At 46.8% G+C, this 19,712-nt stretch overlaps 1 protein-coding gene across 2 annotated transcripts in view; it reads right to left on the bottom strand.

Moving 5' to 3' along the window:
- eif2ak3 (eukaryotic translation initiation factor 2-alpha kinase 3) overlaps positions 1-17,314 on the bottom strand; it is a 72,129-nt gene extending 54,815 nt beyond the window's left edge. Inside the window, exons 1-2 of one of the 2 annotated variants that reach the window (XM_041198477.1) lie at positions 17,212-17,314; positions 12,015-12,144 (exon numbers count right to left, since the gene is read on the bottom strand). In XM_041198477.1, coding sequence (XP_041054411.1) covers positions 12,015-12,125 — 111 coding nt within the window. In that variant the 5' untranslated portion in view covers positions 12,126-12,144; positions 17,212-17,314. Of the gene's footprint in view, positions 1-12,014; positions 12,145-16,950 lie in introns of both variants that reach the window. The other variant, XM_041198476.1, reaches the window with a different exon arrangement.
- Between the last annotated feature and the right edge of the window lie 2,398 nt (positions 17,315-19,712).

Here is a 19,712-nt window from a genome sequence, read left to right as displayed (position 1 = left end):
GTAGCATCCTGGTAAATCTCCTCTGCATCTTCTCCCGTGCAATCACATCTTTCCCGTAATGTGGTGACCAGAACTGCATGCAGTACTCCAGTTGTGGCCTAACCAGAGTTTTATATAGTTCCAGCATGACTTCCCTGCTCTTGTATTCAATGCATCGGCTAAAGGCAAATATCCCATATGCCTTCTTAACCACCTTATCTACCTGCCCTGCTACCTTCAGGGATCTGTGGATATGCATACCAAGGTCCCTCTGATCTTCAGTACTTTCCGGTCCTACCATTCATCGTGTAATCCCTTGCCTTGTTAACTCTCCCCAAGTGCATTACCTCACGGGTTGAATTCCATTTGCCACTGCTCTGCCCACCTGACCAGTCCATTGATATCCTCCTGCAGTTCATAGCTATCATCCTCACTATCTACCACCCTACCAATTTTTGTGTCATCCGCAAACTTCTTGATCATACCCTCTACATTTAAGTCCAAACCATTTATGGACACCACAAACAGCAAGGGCCCCAGCACCAAGCCCTGCAGAACCCCACTGGAAACAAACTTCCAGTCACAGAAACATCCCTCTATCATCATCTCTGCTTACTGCCTCTCAGCCAATATTGGATCCAATGTGCCATTTTGCCTTGGATCCATGGGCTCTTAATTTCTTAACCAGTCTGCCATGAGGGACCTTATCAAAAACTTGCTAAAGTCCATGTAGACCATATCAAATGCAATACCCTCATCAACACTCCTGGTTACCACAAAAAATTCAATCAAATTTGTCAAACATGACCTCCCCTTAACAAATGCATGCTGACTATCCCTGATTAATCCATGTCTCTCCCAAGTGCAGATATATTCGGTCCCTCAATTCTTTCTAGTAATTTCCCCACCACTGAGATTAGCCTGGTTGGCCTGTAATTTCCTGATCTATCCCTTCCTCCCTTTTTTTAAAAAAATAATGGGACAACATTAGCAGTCTTCCAATTCTCTGGCACCTCACCTGTGGCCAGAGAGGATTTGAAAATTACTGCCAGGGACGGATATCTCTTCCCTTGCTTCCCTCAACAGATGGGATACATCTCATCTGGGCCTGAGGATTTATCCATTTTTAAGGCCGCTGAAACCACTAGTATCTCCTCTCTCTGTTAATTTCCTCTAATACTTCAGAGTCCTCCATCCTGATGTCTAGACCTGTATTGTCCTTTTCCATTGTGAAGACTGATGCAAAGCATTCATTGAGGACTGCACCCAAGTCTTCCAGGTCCACACACACATTACCCCTATGGTCCCTCATTGGCCCTACTCTTTCCCAAGATATTCTCTTGCTCTTTATATATTTAAGAAACCCCTTTTGATTTTTCTTTATTCTACCCACTAATGCTTTCTCATGCACTCTCAGCTTTCCTAATTTCCTTTCTAAGTTCCCCTCTACACTTTTTAGACTCCTCTAAGGACTCTGCCATAAGCTTCTCTTTTTATCTTAATCCTAACCTTTTATGTCCCTTGACATCCAGGGTTCTCCGAACTTGGTCTCCCCTTTGTCTTCACGGGAACATATTTGTCCTGTACTCTCGCTACTTCCTCCTTGAATGCCTCCCACTGCAAATAGCTGCTCCCAGTCCACTTGGGCCAAATCACATCTCATCTTAGTAAAATTAGCCTTTCCCCAGTTTGGAACTTTTATTCCTGACCCAACCTTACCCTTTTCCATAACTATCCTAAATCGGAGTTGTGGCCACTATCTCCAAAATGCTCCCCTACGGGTACGCCTTCCACCTGCCTGGACTCATTTCCAAAGGTCCAGAACTGCCCCCTCTCTTGCTGGGCTTTCTACCTACTGGCTAAAAAGATTCTCCTGGATGCAACTTAAGAATTTTGCTCCCACCCCAACATGCACACAAACTATCCCAGTTAATATTTGAGTAGTTAAAATCCCCTGTTATTCTTATACTTCTCTGACATTTGATTATATATTTGATCTTCTAGCTCTCCCTGACTGTTCCAGGGGCCAAAGTACATATAGTACACACCGAATAGCGTGTTTGCTCCTTTTGTGCTTTTTACTTCTACCTATGTGGCTTCCTTTGATGATCCTTCCAAGATATCATCCCTCCTCACTGCTATAATTGATTCCTTGATCAATATTGCAACACTCCCTCCTTTTCTATCCCTCTCGTCTGAATACCCTAAAACCAAGAATGTTGAGCTGACAATTCTGCCCTTTTAGCCAAGTCTCGGTCATCACTATGACAACATACTCCCACATGCCTATCTGTGCCCTCAGCTCGTCTGTCTTATTCCTCAGGCTCCTTGCATTTATATTCCATTTAGCCTTGCTAAACTCACTTGTTTCTTACCTAGCCTGTGTTTCCACCGCCTTCCAGACTCACTCAGTGTTTTAACTTCTAATTCCATCTCTTCTCTCCCCTCTGAACCTCAGGGTCCGATCCCCCTGCTAAGTTTAGTTCAAATCCGCCCCAACAGCATTAGCAAACCTCCCTGTGAGGATGTTGCTCCTGTTCCTGTTCAGGTCCAACTTGTACAGGTCCCACCTCCCCCAGAAACAGCCCCAATGCCCCAGGTATCTAAAACCCTCCCTCCTGCACCATCTCTCCAGCCACGACATTCATCTGCTCTATCCTTCTATTCCTACGCTCAGTACTGCTTGGCAACGAGGAGCAATCCCGAGATTACTACCTTTGAAGTGCTGCTTTTCAATTTCCTACCTAACTCCCTAAAGTCTGCTTACAGGACCTCATTTCTTTTTCTTCGGATGTCATTGATCCCAACATGGACCACAACCTCTGGATGTTCACTCTCCCCCCTTTCGAATGCCCTGCTGCCATTCCATAACATCCTTGACCCTGGCACCCAGGAGGCAACATACCATCCTGCAGTCAGCCGCTGAAGTGCCTCTCTGCTCCCCTCATGAACGAATCCCCTACCCCTATTGCCCTTCCACGCTTCTTCCTCCTGCCCTGAGCAGCTGGACCACCCACAATGCCATGGCCTTGGCTCTGGTTGTCCTCCACAGAGGAGCCGTCACTTTCACCATTTTCCAAGGCCAAAAAAAAGTTTGCGAGCAAGATGCACTCGGGGGATTCCTTCACTACCTACATGGTCCCCTCCTATCTGGTGGTCACCCATTCCCTCTCTGCTTGCACTTCGTTAAGCTGCAGGGTGACCACGTCTTGAAACATGCAATCCACCAACCTCTCAGCCTTGTGAATGCACAACTGTGATGTGCCCCAACTGCCGCTCAAACTCCAAAACCCAGAGCTCAAGTTGCTCCAATTGGAGGCACCTCCTACACACATGGTCAGCCAGACTGCCAGGAGCGTCTAGGATTTCCCACATAGCAAAGGATGTGCAAATCATGGGACTGAACTCCCCAGACATATCTTAACTAAATAGAGTATGAGCCCTTGCTTCTATTTCACCCTTACTCCTACCTGATTATAGACTAGTTGCTAAATCCTCTAGATAGACCAGGTCCTATAGGTGCTGCTGACTGCCTGTCCCAGGATCCTCCTCTCCCTACTGCTTGCACTGCTGATGGCTGTGCCTTCAGGTGCCTGGGCCCCAAACTCTGCAATTCCCTCCCAACTCCTTTCCACTTTTACAACATTTTGGGTCAAAATCCTGGAACTCCCTTCCTAATAGCACTGTGGGTGTACTGACACCACATGGACTCCAGCAGCTCAAGAAGGCAGCTCACCACCACCTTCAAGAGCAATTAGGGGTGATCAATAGTTCATCAGGGTAGTGTCCTCAGCCCAACCATCTTCAGCTGCTTCACTAATGACCTTCCTTCCATCATAAGGTCAGAAACTGGGATGTTCGCTGATGATTGCACAATGTTCAGCACCATTCACAACTCCTCAGATACTGAAGCAGTCCATGTACATTTGCAGAAAGGCCTGGACAATATCCAGGCTTGGGCTGACAAGTGGTAAGTAACATTCGTGCCACACAAATTCCAGGCAATGACCATCTCCTACAAGGGAGAATCCAACCATCGCCCCTTGATGCTCAATGGCATTACCATCACTGAATCCCCCACTATGAACACCCTGAGGGTGACCAGAAGCTGAACTGGACTAGCCATATAAATACCATGGCTACAAGAGCAGGTCAGAGGCTAGGAATCGGGCGACAAGTAACCCACCTCCTGACTCCCCAGAGCCTGTCCACCATCTACAAGGCACAAGTCAGGAGTATGATGGAATACTCCCCACTCGCCTGGATGAATGCAGTTCCCACAACACTCAAGAAGCTCGACACAGTCCAGGACAAAGAGCCTGCTTGATTGGCACCCCTTGCACAAACATTCATTCCCTCCACCACCGACGCACAGTATGTACCATCCAAAAGATGCACTGCAGGAATTCACCAAGCCTCCTTTGACAACACCTTCCAAACCCACAACCACTACCATCTAGAAGGACAAGGGCAGCAGGTAGATGGGAATACCACCACCTCCAAGTCATTCAGCATCCAGACTTGGAAATATATCGCTGTTCCTACACTGTCACTGGGTCAAAATCCTGGAACTCCCTTCGTAACAGCACTGTGGGTGTACCTACACCACATGGACCGCAGCGGTTCAGGAAGGCAGCTCACCACCACCTTCTCAAGGGCAACTAGGGATGGGCAATAAATTCTGGGCCAGCCAGAAATGCCTACATCCTGTGAATGAATAAAAAAAATCCTTAAAACCTGTCTCATTGACTAACCTTTTGGGCATCATGCCGTTCGCTGTCAAATTTTGTTGGATAACGTTCCTGTGAAACTCTTAGGGACTATGTTAAAGGATCTGTATAAATAGTTTTTGTTGTTGGCTCAACTGGGATGACAAGCACTTCTGTAACATTTACTATCCAGCTGACCCACAAGTGTCCATCTGCTGTGGAGCCATCTGTTCAGGGCCACTAGCTACAGAGAAGGTGAGTGAAGAGAAATTAGAAATAAAGGCCCAAATTTTAGAATACAAGCAATCAGGCACCAAGAATAAGGTAATAAGAATCATAAGAAACACAATGGCACATGTCTTCATGCATATTGAAGCTGTGATATGTACAGTTGTAGGTCAACAGAACAATGAGGGACAGCGATAAGAGGCCAGTTAAAATTACAATATTCACTTGACAATTTGACTTGCTAAATAAAGGAGTGTTAGTGTGTGACAAAGTGCAACATCACTAATTGAGAAGGCCACAGATTTAACTCCCCTTCCTATTCAATTCCACTCCTGACCGGCGTCACACCAAACAAGACTGTGAAGACAACCTTTGTACCTCTGAGCAGCCAAAGCGGATTTATGAAATCGAATGCCCTCTGTAGGAAACAAACAGACAAAGACATGGAGATAAGGTTTCCGGATAGGTCTGAGTGGAGAAAGTCTGCTGGGTTGATAAGCAGGGCCATAACCTTCATCTACCAACTCACTAGGCACTGGAATGTTAGAATATAATGACTTTGCACCAATCCAATTAATGCAAAACAGTCCTTCAATCAAACAGAGTCAATGCTCAAAGTCACAAGAATACTGTTTGCAGGCAGTCACATGTAATACCACATGAGAGCATAACAAGGCTGCCAAGAAAATTCACTTTTCTTTAAGATAGTGGAACAAGCGTGGGCTCAACTGTTTAACATGAAAACATACAAGCCCACAGCCGCCAATGGTAGAATCACACAGCATACAGAGCATTTGATCGCACCGACCATTCAGCTCAACTGGATCTGGTTGACAAAATAATCAATCATTAACCTGAAGTCACTTGGCTTATTTAGCTGTTTCCGTACAGTTACAACACTGGCATCTGCCTGACAATGTGCAATCCAGCCAATTACCACCTTATTTGTGTACACTCAATCAGCAAAGGAAGAGATTGTTCACATTATTGCTGTGTGATAGCACTGATGGCAATGTGCTTGCCAATGCTCAGTTTGATTCCACCAGGAGCCTATTAAAGCCTTGGTCCAATTATGAAAAAAAAGAGCTGAATGCCAGACAAGAGGTGAGAGTGATTGCCCCCAATATTATTTGACCAAGCATGGCATCAAGAAGCCTGAGTAAAAATGGAAGTCAATGGGAATCAGAGGAAAGCACTCCACTGATTGGAGTCATACCTAGCACAAAAGATGATGGTTTTGGTTGCTGGAGGCCAATCATCTCAGCCTGGGGCAATGCTGCAGGAGTTGCTCAGCCTATTGCCCTAGGCCCAACTATCTTCAATGATATTCCTCTAATTTAATTAAATAATTCTGGCACGAAAATCCTGTCTCAGTAATGGTGGCCACAATGAAACAATCAGTTTGTTATTAAAACCTGTCCTTGATGGAAGGAAATCTGCCACCTTTACCCAGTCTGGCTGATGTGCAACTCCAGACCCACAGCAATATGACTGACTGTTCACTGCCCTCTGAAATGACCTAGCAAGCCGCTCAGTTGTATTGTCAGGGGTAATAAATGATAGTCTTGCCAGTGATACCCATATTCCATGTATTAAATAAAAAAACCCTGAACCTTGTCACAATGATGGACAACCAGCACATCACCATGAGGTTGTGTTTATATTCTATCCTGACAGCTAACTGCAGCAATTGCTCCCTTTGCAACCCAATCCCCTGCTCCCAGCCCCAAACACATTGCAATATGCAGGAAGTTTTCCTGGTAACTCTGTGCATTGTGGAGACCCCTCAACTCCCGTCCATGCCATTACCTTTCAAACACTGGCCACATAGAGTCTTGACATAACTTTATATATGTCACAGGAGAGATTACAGTTGCCAGCATGCACCGGTGTTGGAGGGATTGAAATGTTTAAACTGGTGGAGATGTTGCCGATCAAGCAGGCTTCTTTGTCTTGGATGGTGTACATTGCCACATCAGAATATGCTATTACCAGAGATCAACAATAGTCAAATAACAAAACAATAATCAATGCCTTCCTAGCTATTGAAATAAACTTGAGTAATTTTTAGCCAAAGGTTCTGTTGATCTGTTTTACAGGGGCCATTGGACAAAGTGAGTTCTAAACAAACTGATGTCAAGCACTTCAAGACATCACAAAAGCAATCGCAAATATGAATATATATTGCCACAAAACAAAGTTAAAAAATCTGTATAGCTGCTGTAAAAGTCAGAGAGAGGGTCATCATGAGGTACTGATTCATTTCATCTTAAAACATGCCTCGTCACAATCACCTCTGATTAGGATTATTCCTCAAGATAATAAAAGGGACACTGGTTCACAGTCAATACTGAAATCACACATTTTCATTAAAAGCCTGGCTTCCAAGGAGTTGATAAAATCTCAATATCTATGGTTTTGAATTCAGAACTTTGCAAGTTTTTTACAAGTGTTTCTTATTATTAGCAGGCATATTAAATTTCACAATATTTTTGCTGTTCACTCATGCGGACCATAAAATTCCAAGTGCTGAGCCCTCTTCGCCTGAGGTCATTTTGAAACTGATTTTTTTTTTTAAACTGTTCATGGGATGTGGCCATTGCTGGCAAAGCCAACATTTATACCCATTCCCAACTGCCCTCAACAAGATAGCGGCAAGCCACCCTCTTGAACTGCTGTAGGTACACACACCATGCTATTAGGAAGGGAGTTCCAGGATTTTAATCTAGCGGCAGTGAAGGAATGGCAATATAGTTCCAAGTCAGGATGGTGAGAGACTTGGAGGGGAACTTGCAGGTGGAGGCAGGCCGCAAGTTTGGAAAGTGCTCTCAAAGGAGCCTTGACAAGTTGCTACTAGGTGGCACATGCTGCTGCTATTGCATGCTGGTGGTGGTGGCCGTGAATGTTAACGTGGTGAATGGAGAATTGATTAGGCAAGCCATTTTGTCCCAAGTTGTGTTGAGCTTCTTGAGTGCTGTTGGAACTGCACTCATCCAGGCAAGCGAGTATATGTATCATGCTCCCGAGTTGTGCCTTGGAAAAACTTTGGGAAGTCAGGTGAGAAGTCACCACAGAATTCCAAAAGCCTGACCAACTCTTGTAACCACAGTATGTGTGTCTGGTCTAATTCAAGTTTCTAGCCAAATGGTAACCACCAGCATGTTGATAGGGGATTCAGCGATGGTAGCGCCATTGAACCATGAGGGAGATGGTTAGACTCTTTTGTGGAAGATTATCATTGCCCGCTACTTGTGTGGTGCAAACATTACTTGGATTCTGTCATCGTAAATTCAGACCATAAAATGCTTTCACATTTGCCTTAATGGAGAACCCTTGCCTTAGCATAATTGGACGCTGGCAGCTGGGAAGATTTGTCTTCCCTCTTGAGGTGCTCTCCATCAGTAATGTAAAACTATCGTTATCAGAAGAGATCAGAGATATGTGTATTATATCCACTGGAGAAAAAAAGGACAAGAGCAGGTTTCAGAGTTTACAACTGATTAAAAAAAAAGTTTGTTGGAATCAACAGGAAAACATTTTCTTTTGGGGTTTGGGAGTCAGGGAGAATAGAAAAGTGAAAAATGTGGATAGAAGTTCATTACTTGATAATTGGCACCATGGGAACCAGTAAGGTAAGGTGACATTTCTTTACACAGATTTGTTCAGTGAGCATGGATTGCTGCAAAGACAGTTGGACAATTGGATAATTATTTCTAGCAGAGCATTTTCAGGGCGATGAGTAGAGTGGGATCAACTTTGGAATACTCCTTTTATACTGCAAATTGCTATAGGAGATGGCAACATTACCAGGCCATTGAACAAATATGAAAATAACAATGAACTCTGAGAGCCCAGACTTGTATGTTAGTGCACAATATCAAATATCTGGTTTCTTTGCCTAATCTTATAACTTGAACCATTTATGACAAAAAGCTAAACAAAACACTGTGTTCTCATTGCCCTGAATAAACTTGAAAGATAGATATTTCAATGCTAATGGGAACCACTCGAGCATTTACTCAATCACATTATTGTATGAAAACTTGCCTCAGCATTTACTCCAAGTTCACAACACAGATGATGTAACTCAAAACTTAACTAGATGTATTAGGCATTAATCTAACTTCAGAAGAAGTTGATCCTGATCAGATTAGTGGATATTTCTATATGATGCCATTGTTAGTCAGGTACCTGGGTCATGCTGCTGCCCTCCAATGAGAATTGGATTATTGGCTACTCATTAAAAGAAAACTGTTAGTCCATTTATTACAGCATTTCCATCTGTGCCAGTGCCTGAACACAAAAATATCCATCTCAGAGAACAAAATTCTTACAGCTGGCTGAGGGAGAGACAGCACAATGGTGCGGGTGGGTTTCAAGTGTGGACAAGCACCACAAACTCTTTTTTGTTGTCCAGACTCCATGCTTTCTCCTTTGAGAACAGGACTCAGCTCTGATCAAATTTATGAGACAGGTGAACTGGTACTTTTACATACCAACACCTAATCTCAGTCCACGGCTTTCCCCAATTTATATTGTAATCTGCCACTGGTCAAGGTAAGCAGACCACATTTCTGGGACAGCTACATTCTGCATAATGCATTACAACAGTGACTACATTTCAAAGGGAAAAAGCCCTTCATTAACACTAAATGTTTTGGGATGCCATGAAGAGAACCGTATGATAACGCAGGTTCCTCAGTGGGTCTGGGGGTGAGGGAAAAAGGAAAGCAGAATATTTAATTTTAAGGGCTCACAAGAGGAAATGCCAATGCAAAGGAAGGTCGCACATGATGAAGGGGCCCAGAAAAAAAAATTGGGGATACCCTCAGGAACAGTTTAAGGCTGCTTTGATATTGTGTGAAACCCTTGCTAATAATGCCAGCTTCTGATGGCATGGTTTCAAACAGCCCACTACAACACAAAAACAACTCTGCCCGGATTCACTTCAGGCTGAGAGCAGGAAAACACCATGTAAATGAGTCTTCCAAGGGGAGTCCCACAAGTTTGCTTTTGGATCATGACCCACAGCATCACCTTTCTTTCTTTGCTCCCCTCCTAAAACTGTTTGCTGAACAAGGTCTACAACTGATTAATTTTTGAGCACTCTATACAAATTGAATTATTTATATTGTTAGCGTGCGGTGACTATTTCACAGTGAAACACAGTAACCACATTATGCCCGCCAAGATCTCTCAAACAGCAGTGAGAAGATCAGGCGTTTCTTCAATGTTGTTGATGGAGGAAGAAAGGTAAAAGAAAGAAATGTCCTACCCTTCTTGAAACAGCCTACAGGGCTCTTAATCATAACAGGTAGGCAGGACTACTGTTTTCTCAAACCCTCCCAAAGGTTAATTTTGCACTGGTACCACAGATCACCACGCTCAGCTACGTGCCAAAGTGACAGGCAGAAGCAGAAATGAACAGAAGTGTGCGCGCATGGCATGGAGTAGGAGTGAGATAAAGAAAATGTTATCAATATCAAATAGCATCCATATTTTGTGCTTCTGTTCCAGTTTCTTAGCCAGTGTGAAATTCAACCACAGAAGATCCAATAGATAGAAAATATGAGGTTAATGACCAGATGTTGCTAGTGCTGGTAGTGTCGGTTGACCGATGTGCATTGAACAAATCATCAGGTAACTTCTCGATATTCCTTTGAATGGTGCCATGGAATTTCTATATCAACCCCAATAGGCAGTTGGGACCTTGATCATACCTCCTTCAGAACAGCACTGAAGAAGTGTAACCCTAATTACATATTCCAGTCCTGCAGTAAGGTTTCATACAAACATACGAATTAGGAGCAGTAGGACATCTGACCCCTCGAGCTTGTGCCGCCATTCAATAAGATCATGGCTGATCTGACTGTGGCCTCAACTCCACATTCCCACACCTACCCCACCAAGTCTTTAATTCCTTTGTTAAACAAGAATCTAACCATCCCTGCCTTAAAAATATTCATTGACCCTGCTTCCCCTGTCCTCTGGAGAAGAGAGTTCCAAAGATTTACAATCCTATGAGAGAGAAAAAAAAAACTCTCAGCTCTAGCTTAAATGGGCAACCCCTTATTTCAAAACTGTGTCCCCTAGTTCTAGTCTCTCCCACAGGGGGAAAACATCCTTTCGGCATCCACTCTAACAAGTCACCTCAAGACTTTATATGTTTCAATAAGATCACTTCTCAATCTTCTAAACTCCAATGGATACTGGCCCAGTTTGTCCAGCTATTCCTTGTGAGGCTACCTGGGATTTGGGTGGGGGGGTGTCATCAGTCAAGTGAACCTTCTCTGAACTACTTCTAATGTATTTACATCCTTTCTTAAATAAGGAGACCAAAACTGTACACAGTACTCTAGATGCAGTTTCACCAAGGCCCTGTACAAGCGTAGCAAAACATCCCTACTTTTATATTCCATTCCCCTTGCAATAAACTACATTACATTTGCCTCCCTAATCACTTGCTTCGTCTCAACTTCCTGATTCAGGGTTGAAAGCATTACCCAACTGATCTAACTAATAGTACAATTTATGCAATGTGCCAACAAACTAAAAACAAAACAGGTATAGGAGAATCCTCAAAGAGTTTACATAGCACCTTTAATATTAAAAAAATCGAAGGAGCTTTGCAGATGGAAAATTGATGCAAAGCCAAAGGTGGAGATATTAGGAGTGACTAAAGACTGAAGGCACAGACAACAAGAAATGGTGTATTCACAACAGGCCAAAGTTGATGAGATACAGCTCTTTTGGGGAGCTGGACAGGAAAAGGTTACAGAAATAAAGAGGGATGAGGCTACGAGGATGAGAATTTTAAATTGAAGCTTTTGTGGGGCTGGTTATCCAACATAAGTCAGTGACCTCAGGGTGATGGATAGCAGTGAATTAGAACTGGATGGGATGAGGGCAGCAGAGATGTGATTTAGCTGATGTTCATAGAGAATGAGTAGGCAGAAGAGCTTTGGGATGGTTGAGCCTGGAGGTAACACAAGCATCAACGTGGGTTTTGGTAGATTGGCTGAAGCAGATATGGAGATGGTCAATGTTGTGGAGGTGGAAGTTGGCAGCATGTTAAAGACAACAGCATTTTCCTCTTACCTCAGGCTTACTGAGACTGGCTGAGACTAAAGAACCAGCGCCCACATCGAGCTCCCAGCATTTGGCCCCATGATTCTCTGGATCCAGTGCTGCAATGCGCCCATCCATCATGCTTACGATAACCAGGGATCTGCCAGCAGATACAGGCAGGATAAACGCAAAATGAGGTGCTCTGACAAATAAGTTTTCTCATCAAAAAGTCACATGCCTGATATTATTCACTGTGATAATAGAAAATTGGTCAAATGAATTTCAGTAAGACAGACTGGTACAATTTCGGTAATGTCTACGTAGACAACAGCTCACCATCATAAATTGTCAAATTTGCCCTTCTAAACTTGGATTGTGTCTGCAGGGAACATCTTAAACGATACATCAGAATTACATAGAATCTACAGCTACAAGACCCACCTGTTATGGGCCAATATTTATGCTCCATCGAGCCTTCTCCCACTCATCTTTTTCTGCCCTTCACCCATTTCCCTCTTTTAAATGCCGATTCTGCCCTGTCTGCAGTCATGTTCCTGCTATGCTTTGCTGCTGCTTGGAGCTACTCCCCGCAGGAGATCTGCTGTCATGGTATGTTACACCCGCCTGTCTTGCACCATCCTCATACATCCGCTGTAGCTCATCCACAGCCACTCTGTGACATCTGTCATACAATTGCGCCTAGGTTGACCCCTCTTTCGGCTGCACTCCACTTTGCCCTCAAGAAGAGATCTCTGTAGTTTTCCAGCTCTGATCAAATAGCCGAAATATTGACGCGGTCTTTGTTCTTTTCTGAATGTCACTTCTCAAGAGTTTTTTTGCTTCTTTGCTCTTGCAATTTCAACTTGCAACTTCTGACTGATAGTTAAACATATCACTCCTGGTGGAACGAATCTGTAGTGTTACATTAGTGTTGCAAAATGGGCATTGCACAAAATGAAAAGGAAACCAGCATTTAAGCAATGGCCTAATTGTATATTAGTACTGTGTTAAATAAGTCGAGTAATGACAAAGCCTTGAGAGACATTCTCACTGTAAAACCTCATGTTTAGGTTAGGGACCAGTAACTTTCTGTTTAATGTAGACAAAGTTTGAAATCCCAGATACTTGAAAATAAATCCACAAGGTGCCATGGTTTTAAATAAAATAAACTTTACTATACAATCTACAATATCTATCTTATACTCCAACATTCAGAATTAAAGAGGTAAAGAATTAACAGGCAAACTGTGTTCGAACGCACCACACTGCACATTAATGGCAAATGCAAGCAAGACAGATTTTTCAGCGATCCACCCAGACATCAATGACCACTGAGGAGACTCCCTACCTCCCAATGGTGCAATCTCTTCACCTGAGACTATGTTCCACAGGATTCAGAAAGCTTCACCACCCCTGGATTTCTCCGAACTCCAATCTCCCAGCTGCACTAACCATAAATAGCTCCCAGGGCTTCTCCTCAATCCTAACTGCCACTAGCATAGAACCAGAGACCTTACATTGTTTTCTCAGCACCCCAGGACTTTCCTGAACTGCCAGCTGTCTGCTAACAGCTCCCAGGGCTTCTCTGTGAGTTGCAAACCACATGAGGTCCAAGCTGCAACTAACCTCCCCTCCCAGCAAACACATACAGAGAACCTTCTTAAGCTCCACCCACCTCTATGCTGATGTAGCCTTTCGGGGTTCAGTGAATGCTTTTAAACTAGTTTAGCTCCAACTCACAAACAAAACATCTCTGGACTGCACTCCTTTGCAGGCAGTGCAGACATTACAACTCCAGCTACGTAAGCCTACCTGCTGTTACCTTTCTAGCTGTTAAAAGGCCATGTTGACAAAAGGTGTTAAGTGTAATAGACTCCAAACTATTTTAGTTGCATTATCCTAGTTACTACAGTTAAACATTAATCTTCCCAGATCTAAATGTCACCTCTAAAATATTAATATGAATTATGAACTAGGTATTAAGCCTTGAGACACAGTCACTATAAAACCCCAACAATCACCACCCTGCATGACATTAAATCAAAGATTTTTTAAATATTGAATATATATTATTTGCATTCTGCACATTTTCATTCCAAAAGCTTGGGTCTTGCTCCAAACATGCAAAAACACATTTAGTGAAATGAAGTCTCAGCCTATTTCCCCCATCCATTAGGAAGGGTCCCTTCAGTTATGCTGAATACAAGTGGTTCCATGGCAAAGAGGCTTAATCAAATTACGTAGAAACAATGCAATGTCCATTTGTGAAAAGCATCCAAAGATCTATCAGACACTCTCAAGCGATACGCCAGCTGCACTCTCTCTGCTTACCAAGCTTTTACTCCCCTCTGAGAAGTTTGAGCACTGCCCTGCAGCAAGAACTGTTTTGTTGGGTCCAGTGGCATTTCTTATTCCTGCTTTGTTTTTAAACTGCTCCTCAAAGAGTAATCTCTTTGAGGAGCAGGCAATTGTGCTTCACCAGTTCACTTAAGGAGGTTTGGTACATGTTGTACTATCTGGATCCTGTCCAACAGGTGAAGGAAAATAAGAGCCGAACAGAGATAAGCAATTTCAAAGCTCACTGAATGAAGTTTAAGAAAGGTTAGTCCGAGGCTTAATGACATCCCAGAATCAGAGAACTGTTAAACAGAAGGAGGCCATTCGACCCACTGTATTTGCACTGGCTACCTCAATGAGTGCCATTTAGTGCCATTCCCCCACCTTCTCCCCGTAACCCTGCACATTCTTCCTTTTCAAATAACACTAATTCCCTTGAATACCTCGATCGAACCTGCCTCCCCCTCACTCTCAAGCAGTGCATTCCAGATCTTAACCACTTGCTGCGTGAAAACGTTTCTCATGTTGCCAGTGCTTCTTTTGCCAATTACGATAAATCTGTGCCCTTTCATTCTCGACCCTTTCACAAATGGGAACAGTTTTTCCCAATCTACTCTGCCCAGGTTTCTCGTGATTATGAGTACGTCTGTCAAATATCCTCTCAGCCTGTCCCACCCTCATCGTATGAGGGGGATGGACGGATGGAAGGAGGGTAGAGCCGGAGGGGGGTGGGGGGGAGAAAGAGAGGAGGGTGGGTGCCAGGGGGGAGAAAGAGAGGAGGGTGGATGGGGGGGGGTGTGAGGGAGAGGAGGGGGGGTGGGGTGGGTTTGAGGGAGAGGAGGGTGGATGGGGGGGCGTGAGGGAGAGGAGGGTGGATGGGGGGGCGGGAGGGAGAGGAGGGTGGATGGGGGGGCGTGAGGGAGAGGAGGGTGGATGGGGGGGCGTGAGGGAGAGGAGGGTGGATGGGGGGGCGTGAGGGAGAGGAGGGTGGATGGGGGGGGCGTGAGGGAGAGGAGGGTGGATGGGGGGGGGCGTGAGGGAGAGGAGGGTGGATGGGGGGGGCGTGAGGGAGAGGAGGGTGGATGGGGGGGGGCGTGAGGGAGAGGAGGGTGGATGGGGGGGGCGTGAGGGAAAGGAGGGTGGATGGGGGGGGCGTGAGGGAGAGGAGGGTGGATGGGGGGGGCGTGAGGGAGAGGAGGGTGGATGGGGGGGGCGTGAGGGAGAGGAGGGTGGATGGGGGGGGCGTGAGGGAGAGGAGGGTGGATGGGGGGGGCGTGAGGGAGAGGAGGGTGGATGGGGGGGCGTGAGGGAGAGGAGGGTGGATGGGGGGGCGTGAGGGAGAGGAGGGTGGATGGGGGGGCGTGAGGGAGAGGAGGGTGGATGGGGGGGCGTGAGGGAGAGGAGGGTGGATGGGGGGGCGTGAGGGAGAGGAGGGTGGATGGGGGGGCGTGAGGGAGAGGAGGGTGGATGGGGGGGCGTGAGGGAGAGGAGGGTGGATGGGGGGGCGTGAGGGAGAGGAGGGTGGATGGGGGGGCGTGAGGGAGAGGAGGGTGGATGGGGGGGCGTGAGGGAGAGGAGGGTGGATGGGGGGGCGTGAGGGAGAGGAGGGTGGATGGGGGGGCGTGAGGGAGAGGAGGGTGGATGGGGGGGCGTGAGGGAGAGGAGGGTGGATGGGGGGGCGTGAGGGAGAGGAGGGTGGATGGGGGGCGTCAGGGAGAGGAGGGTGGATGGGGGGGCGTCAGGGAGAGGAGGGTGGATGGGGGGGCGTCAGGGAGAGGAGGGTGGATGGGGGGGCGTCAGGGAGAGGAGGGTGGATGGGGGGCGTCAGGGAGAGGAGGGTGGATGGGGGGGCGTCAGGGAGAGGAGGGTGGCTGGGGGGCGTCAGGGAGAGGAGGGTGGCTGGGGGGGCGTCAGGGAGAGGAGGGTGGCTGGGGGGGCGTCAGGGAGAGGAGGGTGGCTGGGGGGGTGTGAAGGTGGGTGGGGGAGTGAGGGAGAGGAGGGTGGGTGGGGGGGTTGAGGGTGAGGAGGGTGGGTGGGGGGGTGTGAGGGAGAGGAGGGTGGGTGGGGGGGTGTGAGGGAGAGGAGGGTGGGTGGGGGGGTGTGAGGGAGAGGAGGGTGGGTGGGGGGGTGTGAGGGAGAGGAGGGTGGGTGGGGGGGTGTGAGGGAGAGGAGGGTGGGTGGGGGGGTGTGAGGGAGAGGAGGGTGGGTGGGGGGGTGTGAAGGTGGGTGGGGGAGTGAGGGAGAGGAGGGTGGGTGGGGGGTTGAGGGTGAGGAGGGTGGGTGGGGGGGTGTGAGGGTGGGTGGGGGGGGGCGTGAGGGTGGGTGGGGGGGCGTGAGGGAGAGGAGGGGGGGCGTGAGGGTGGAGGGGGGGTCGTCAGGGAGAGGAGGGTGGATGGGGGGTTTGAGGGAGAGGAGGGTGGATGGGGGGGCGTGAGGGAGAAGAGGGTGGATGGGGGGCGTGAGGGAGAGGAGGGTGGATGGGGGGGCGTGAGGGAGAGGAGGGTGGATGGGGGGGCGTGAGGGAGAAGAGGGTGGATGGGGGGGCGTGAGGGAGAGGAGGGTGGATGGGGGGACGGTGTGAGGGGGTTGGGGGGGGGGGTGTGAGAGCTGCGGGTTCAGGGATCCCTACCTGGGCTTCTCATTCCCACTCGCCTCGCTTTCCTCCGCCTCATCGTCCTCCACAACCGCTTCGATCCCGGCTCCTCCTCCCGCCGCTGCCGCCGGGAACGGCTTCATCCCGCGGACCCAGGCAGCTGGGGCCTCGAGCAGCGGCTCCTCCTGGGCCAGAGTCCCGGCCGCCGCCAAGAGCAGCACCAGGGGGAGGAGGAGGAGGGAGTGACCCCAGGGGCCCGGCTGAACCCAGGAATCCATAAATCGGACATGAACAAACCGAACAGCGGGAACAACACCAACCGCCAGCCCGGAAAAACTCCCCGCTTCTGCCGCTTGTCTGTTTGTTGTGGTCCGGTAGAGGGGGAGTGAGTGGACGGGACTGTCAGTTCTCGTTGTACACTATGATTGCCCTATCTGCCCGTCAGTCATATGATGGTAACCAATCGTTCTTCAAAGAATACGTTAAGGGAACTTTGTCCACTTTTTAATGGACAATTGTACTGTCGCTCAAAAGAGCTGGCCAATCAGTGCCGTACGAATTTTTTTAGAGAGGGGCGTAGGTCCCGTTACTATGATTGGTTTTGAGCCATGTCACTCATTCCGTAACCACCCAATTGACTGTATCTATCCCGTTAGCTGTTTTCCATTGGTTCATTCATTCCTGGCCTTGCCAATGAGGAGTGCGAATGGAACGGATGGTCATCATGTGATGCCGCTCGCGTGTCCGGCTCAAAAACTTTTTTCCCCTCCATTCATGACAATTGCTGCCGCTCCAGATGGGAGGAGCTGTCGGATGACATCACCGCAGAGACGTGGCCGTTTCCAAACCAGCTCCTGTCCGAGGGGGAGGGGCGAGGGGGGAGGGAGGTCGGCAACGATGGCCCGAAGAAGACACACAATGTCAAAAGTTAATAGATCGCGTTAAAGGGGCACTGCCTCCCAAAGGATGTTTCGTGCACAATTTTATTCTCTGATTGGAGGCAAGGGGAAGATCCCAGGTAGATATTTATCAAGGGAAAGTATCATAACCCAGAGGCCATACTTATCAAGACAGATTAAGAGCATTTGCTCTTTAATAGCATGGAAGATGTAAAAGGAAGATGTTTCTAGTCCAGCAGCATCTGTGGAAAGAAAAGTCCAATATGACTCTTCTTCAGAGTTCCTCAGGACTTCTCTCATAAGAAATAGGAGCAGAAGACCACAACACCATTCAATGAAGAGTTCCGAGGAAGAGTCATTTTTGACTCAAAATGTTATCTCTGTTTCTCTCTCCACAGATACTGCCAGACAGGCTGAGTTTTTCCAGCACTCCCTGTTTTTATTTCAAATCTCCAGCATCCGCAGTATTTTGCTTTTATGTTTCCAGTCCACTTGTGAGGGAGACCGGAAGTAGGAGGACTCAAATGAATCCAACTGGGAATTCAGAGTGTTGAGGATGTGGGACTCACATTGAGTAGTTGAGACAAACAGCACTGATACATTTGAAGAGAATCTAGATAAACACTTGCAGGAGAAAGGATTAGATGAAGAGAATTCAGAGGAGGTTCAAGTAGAGCATAAATGCCAGTATAGACTTGTTGAGTCCAATGGCCTGTTTCTGTGCAGCAAATTCTATGTAATTTTACATAAGAAAATGATTATATAAACCAAAATTATTCGGGCGCCAGAAATGTGTAACAAAACACAAAATGTTGGAAACACAAACAGGTCAGGTTATAGAAACTAAGAGCAGGAGTAGGCCATTCGGCCCTTCGAGTCTGCTCCGTCATTCATTATGACCATGGCTGATCATCCAACTCAATAGCCTGCTCCCACTTTCTCCCTATACCCTTTGATCCCTTTCGCCCCAAGAGCTATATCTAACTCCTTCTTGAAAACATACAAAGTTACTAGGGGTGAAATTCCTCAGGCCTTCTCTCATAGAAACAGGAGAAAACATATCGCCATTCAATACGATCATGGCTGACCTTCAGTTTCAGCTCCATTTTCCTGCCCACTCCCCATATCATACGAACATGCGAATCAGGAGCAGGAGTCGGCCACTCAGCTGCTCAAGCCTGGTGTGCCATTCAATAAGATCATGGCTAATCTGACTGTAACCTCCTGCCTAACCCCAATAACTGTTCACCCTCTTTCTTATCAAGAATGCTGGCCCAGTCAGCGAAACCCACATCCTGTGAATGAATTTTTAAAAATCTATCTACCTCTCCCTTAAAAACATTCAAAGACTCTGAGTCCACTGCCTTTTTAGGAAGGAAGTTCCAAAGTTGTATATTCTCCCACAAGAGGAAACATCCTCTCCACATTCACCCTGTCAAAAGTCCTCAGGATCTTAAAGAATTCAATCAAGTTGACCCTTACTCTTCTAAACGCCAGTGGATACAAGCCAAGTCTGTCCAACCTTTCCTCATATAACCACCTGCCTATCACTGATATTAGTCTAGTAAACCTTCTCTGAACTGCTTCTAACACATTTACATCCATCCTTAAATAAGGAGACCAATACTGTACAAAGTACTCCAGATGTGGTATCCCTTGCTTCTCTAAGAAACCAAACATCTGTCTGCCCCAGTCTTAAATATATTCAATGATGAAGCATCTACATCCCTCTGGGGTTTGGAATTCCAAAGATTCACAACCATTTGAGTGAAGAAATTTCTCCTCATCTCAGTTCTAAATGATCTTATCCTGACGTCTGTGCCCTCATGTTCTAGATTAAGTCAGTGTGGATCGGGGAAAACTCTCCACTGATTGCAGTCATACCGAGCACAAATTAAG

This window comes from Carcharodon carcharias, chromosome 1 (genome assembly GCF_017639515.1).
Source record: "Carcharodon carcharias isolate sCarCar2 chromosome 1, sCarCar2.pri, whole genome shotgun sequence".
Taxonomy (NCBI): domain Eukaryota; kingdom Metazoa; phylum Chordata; class Chondrichthyes; order Lamniformes; family Lamnidae; genus Carcharodon; species Carcharodon carcharias.
The sequence above is the reverse complement of the archived record's forward strand: the minus strand, read 5'-3'. Positions and strand labels throughout refer to the sequence as shown.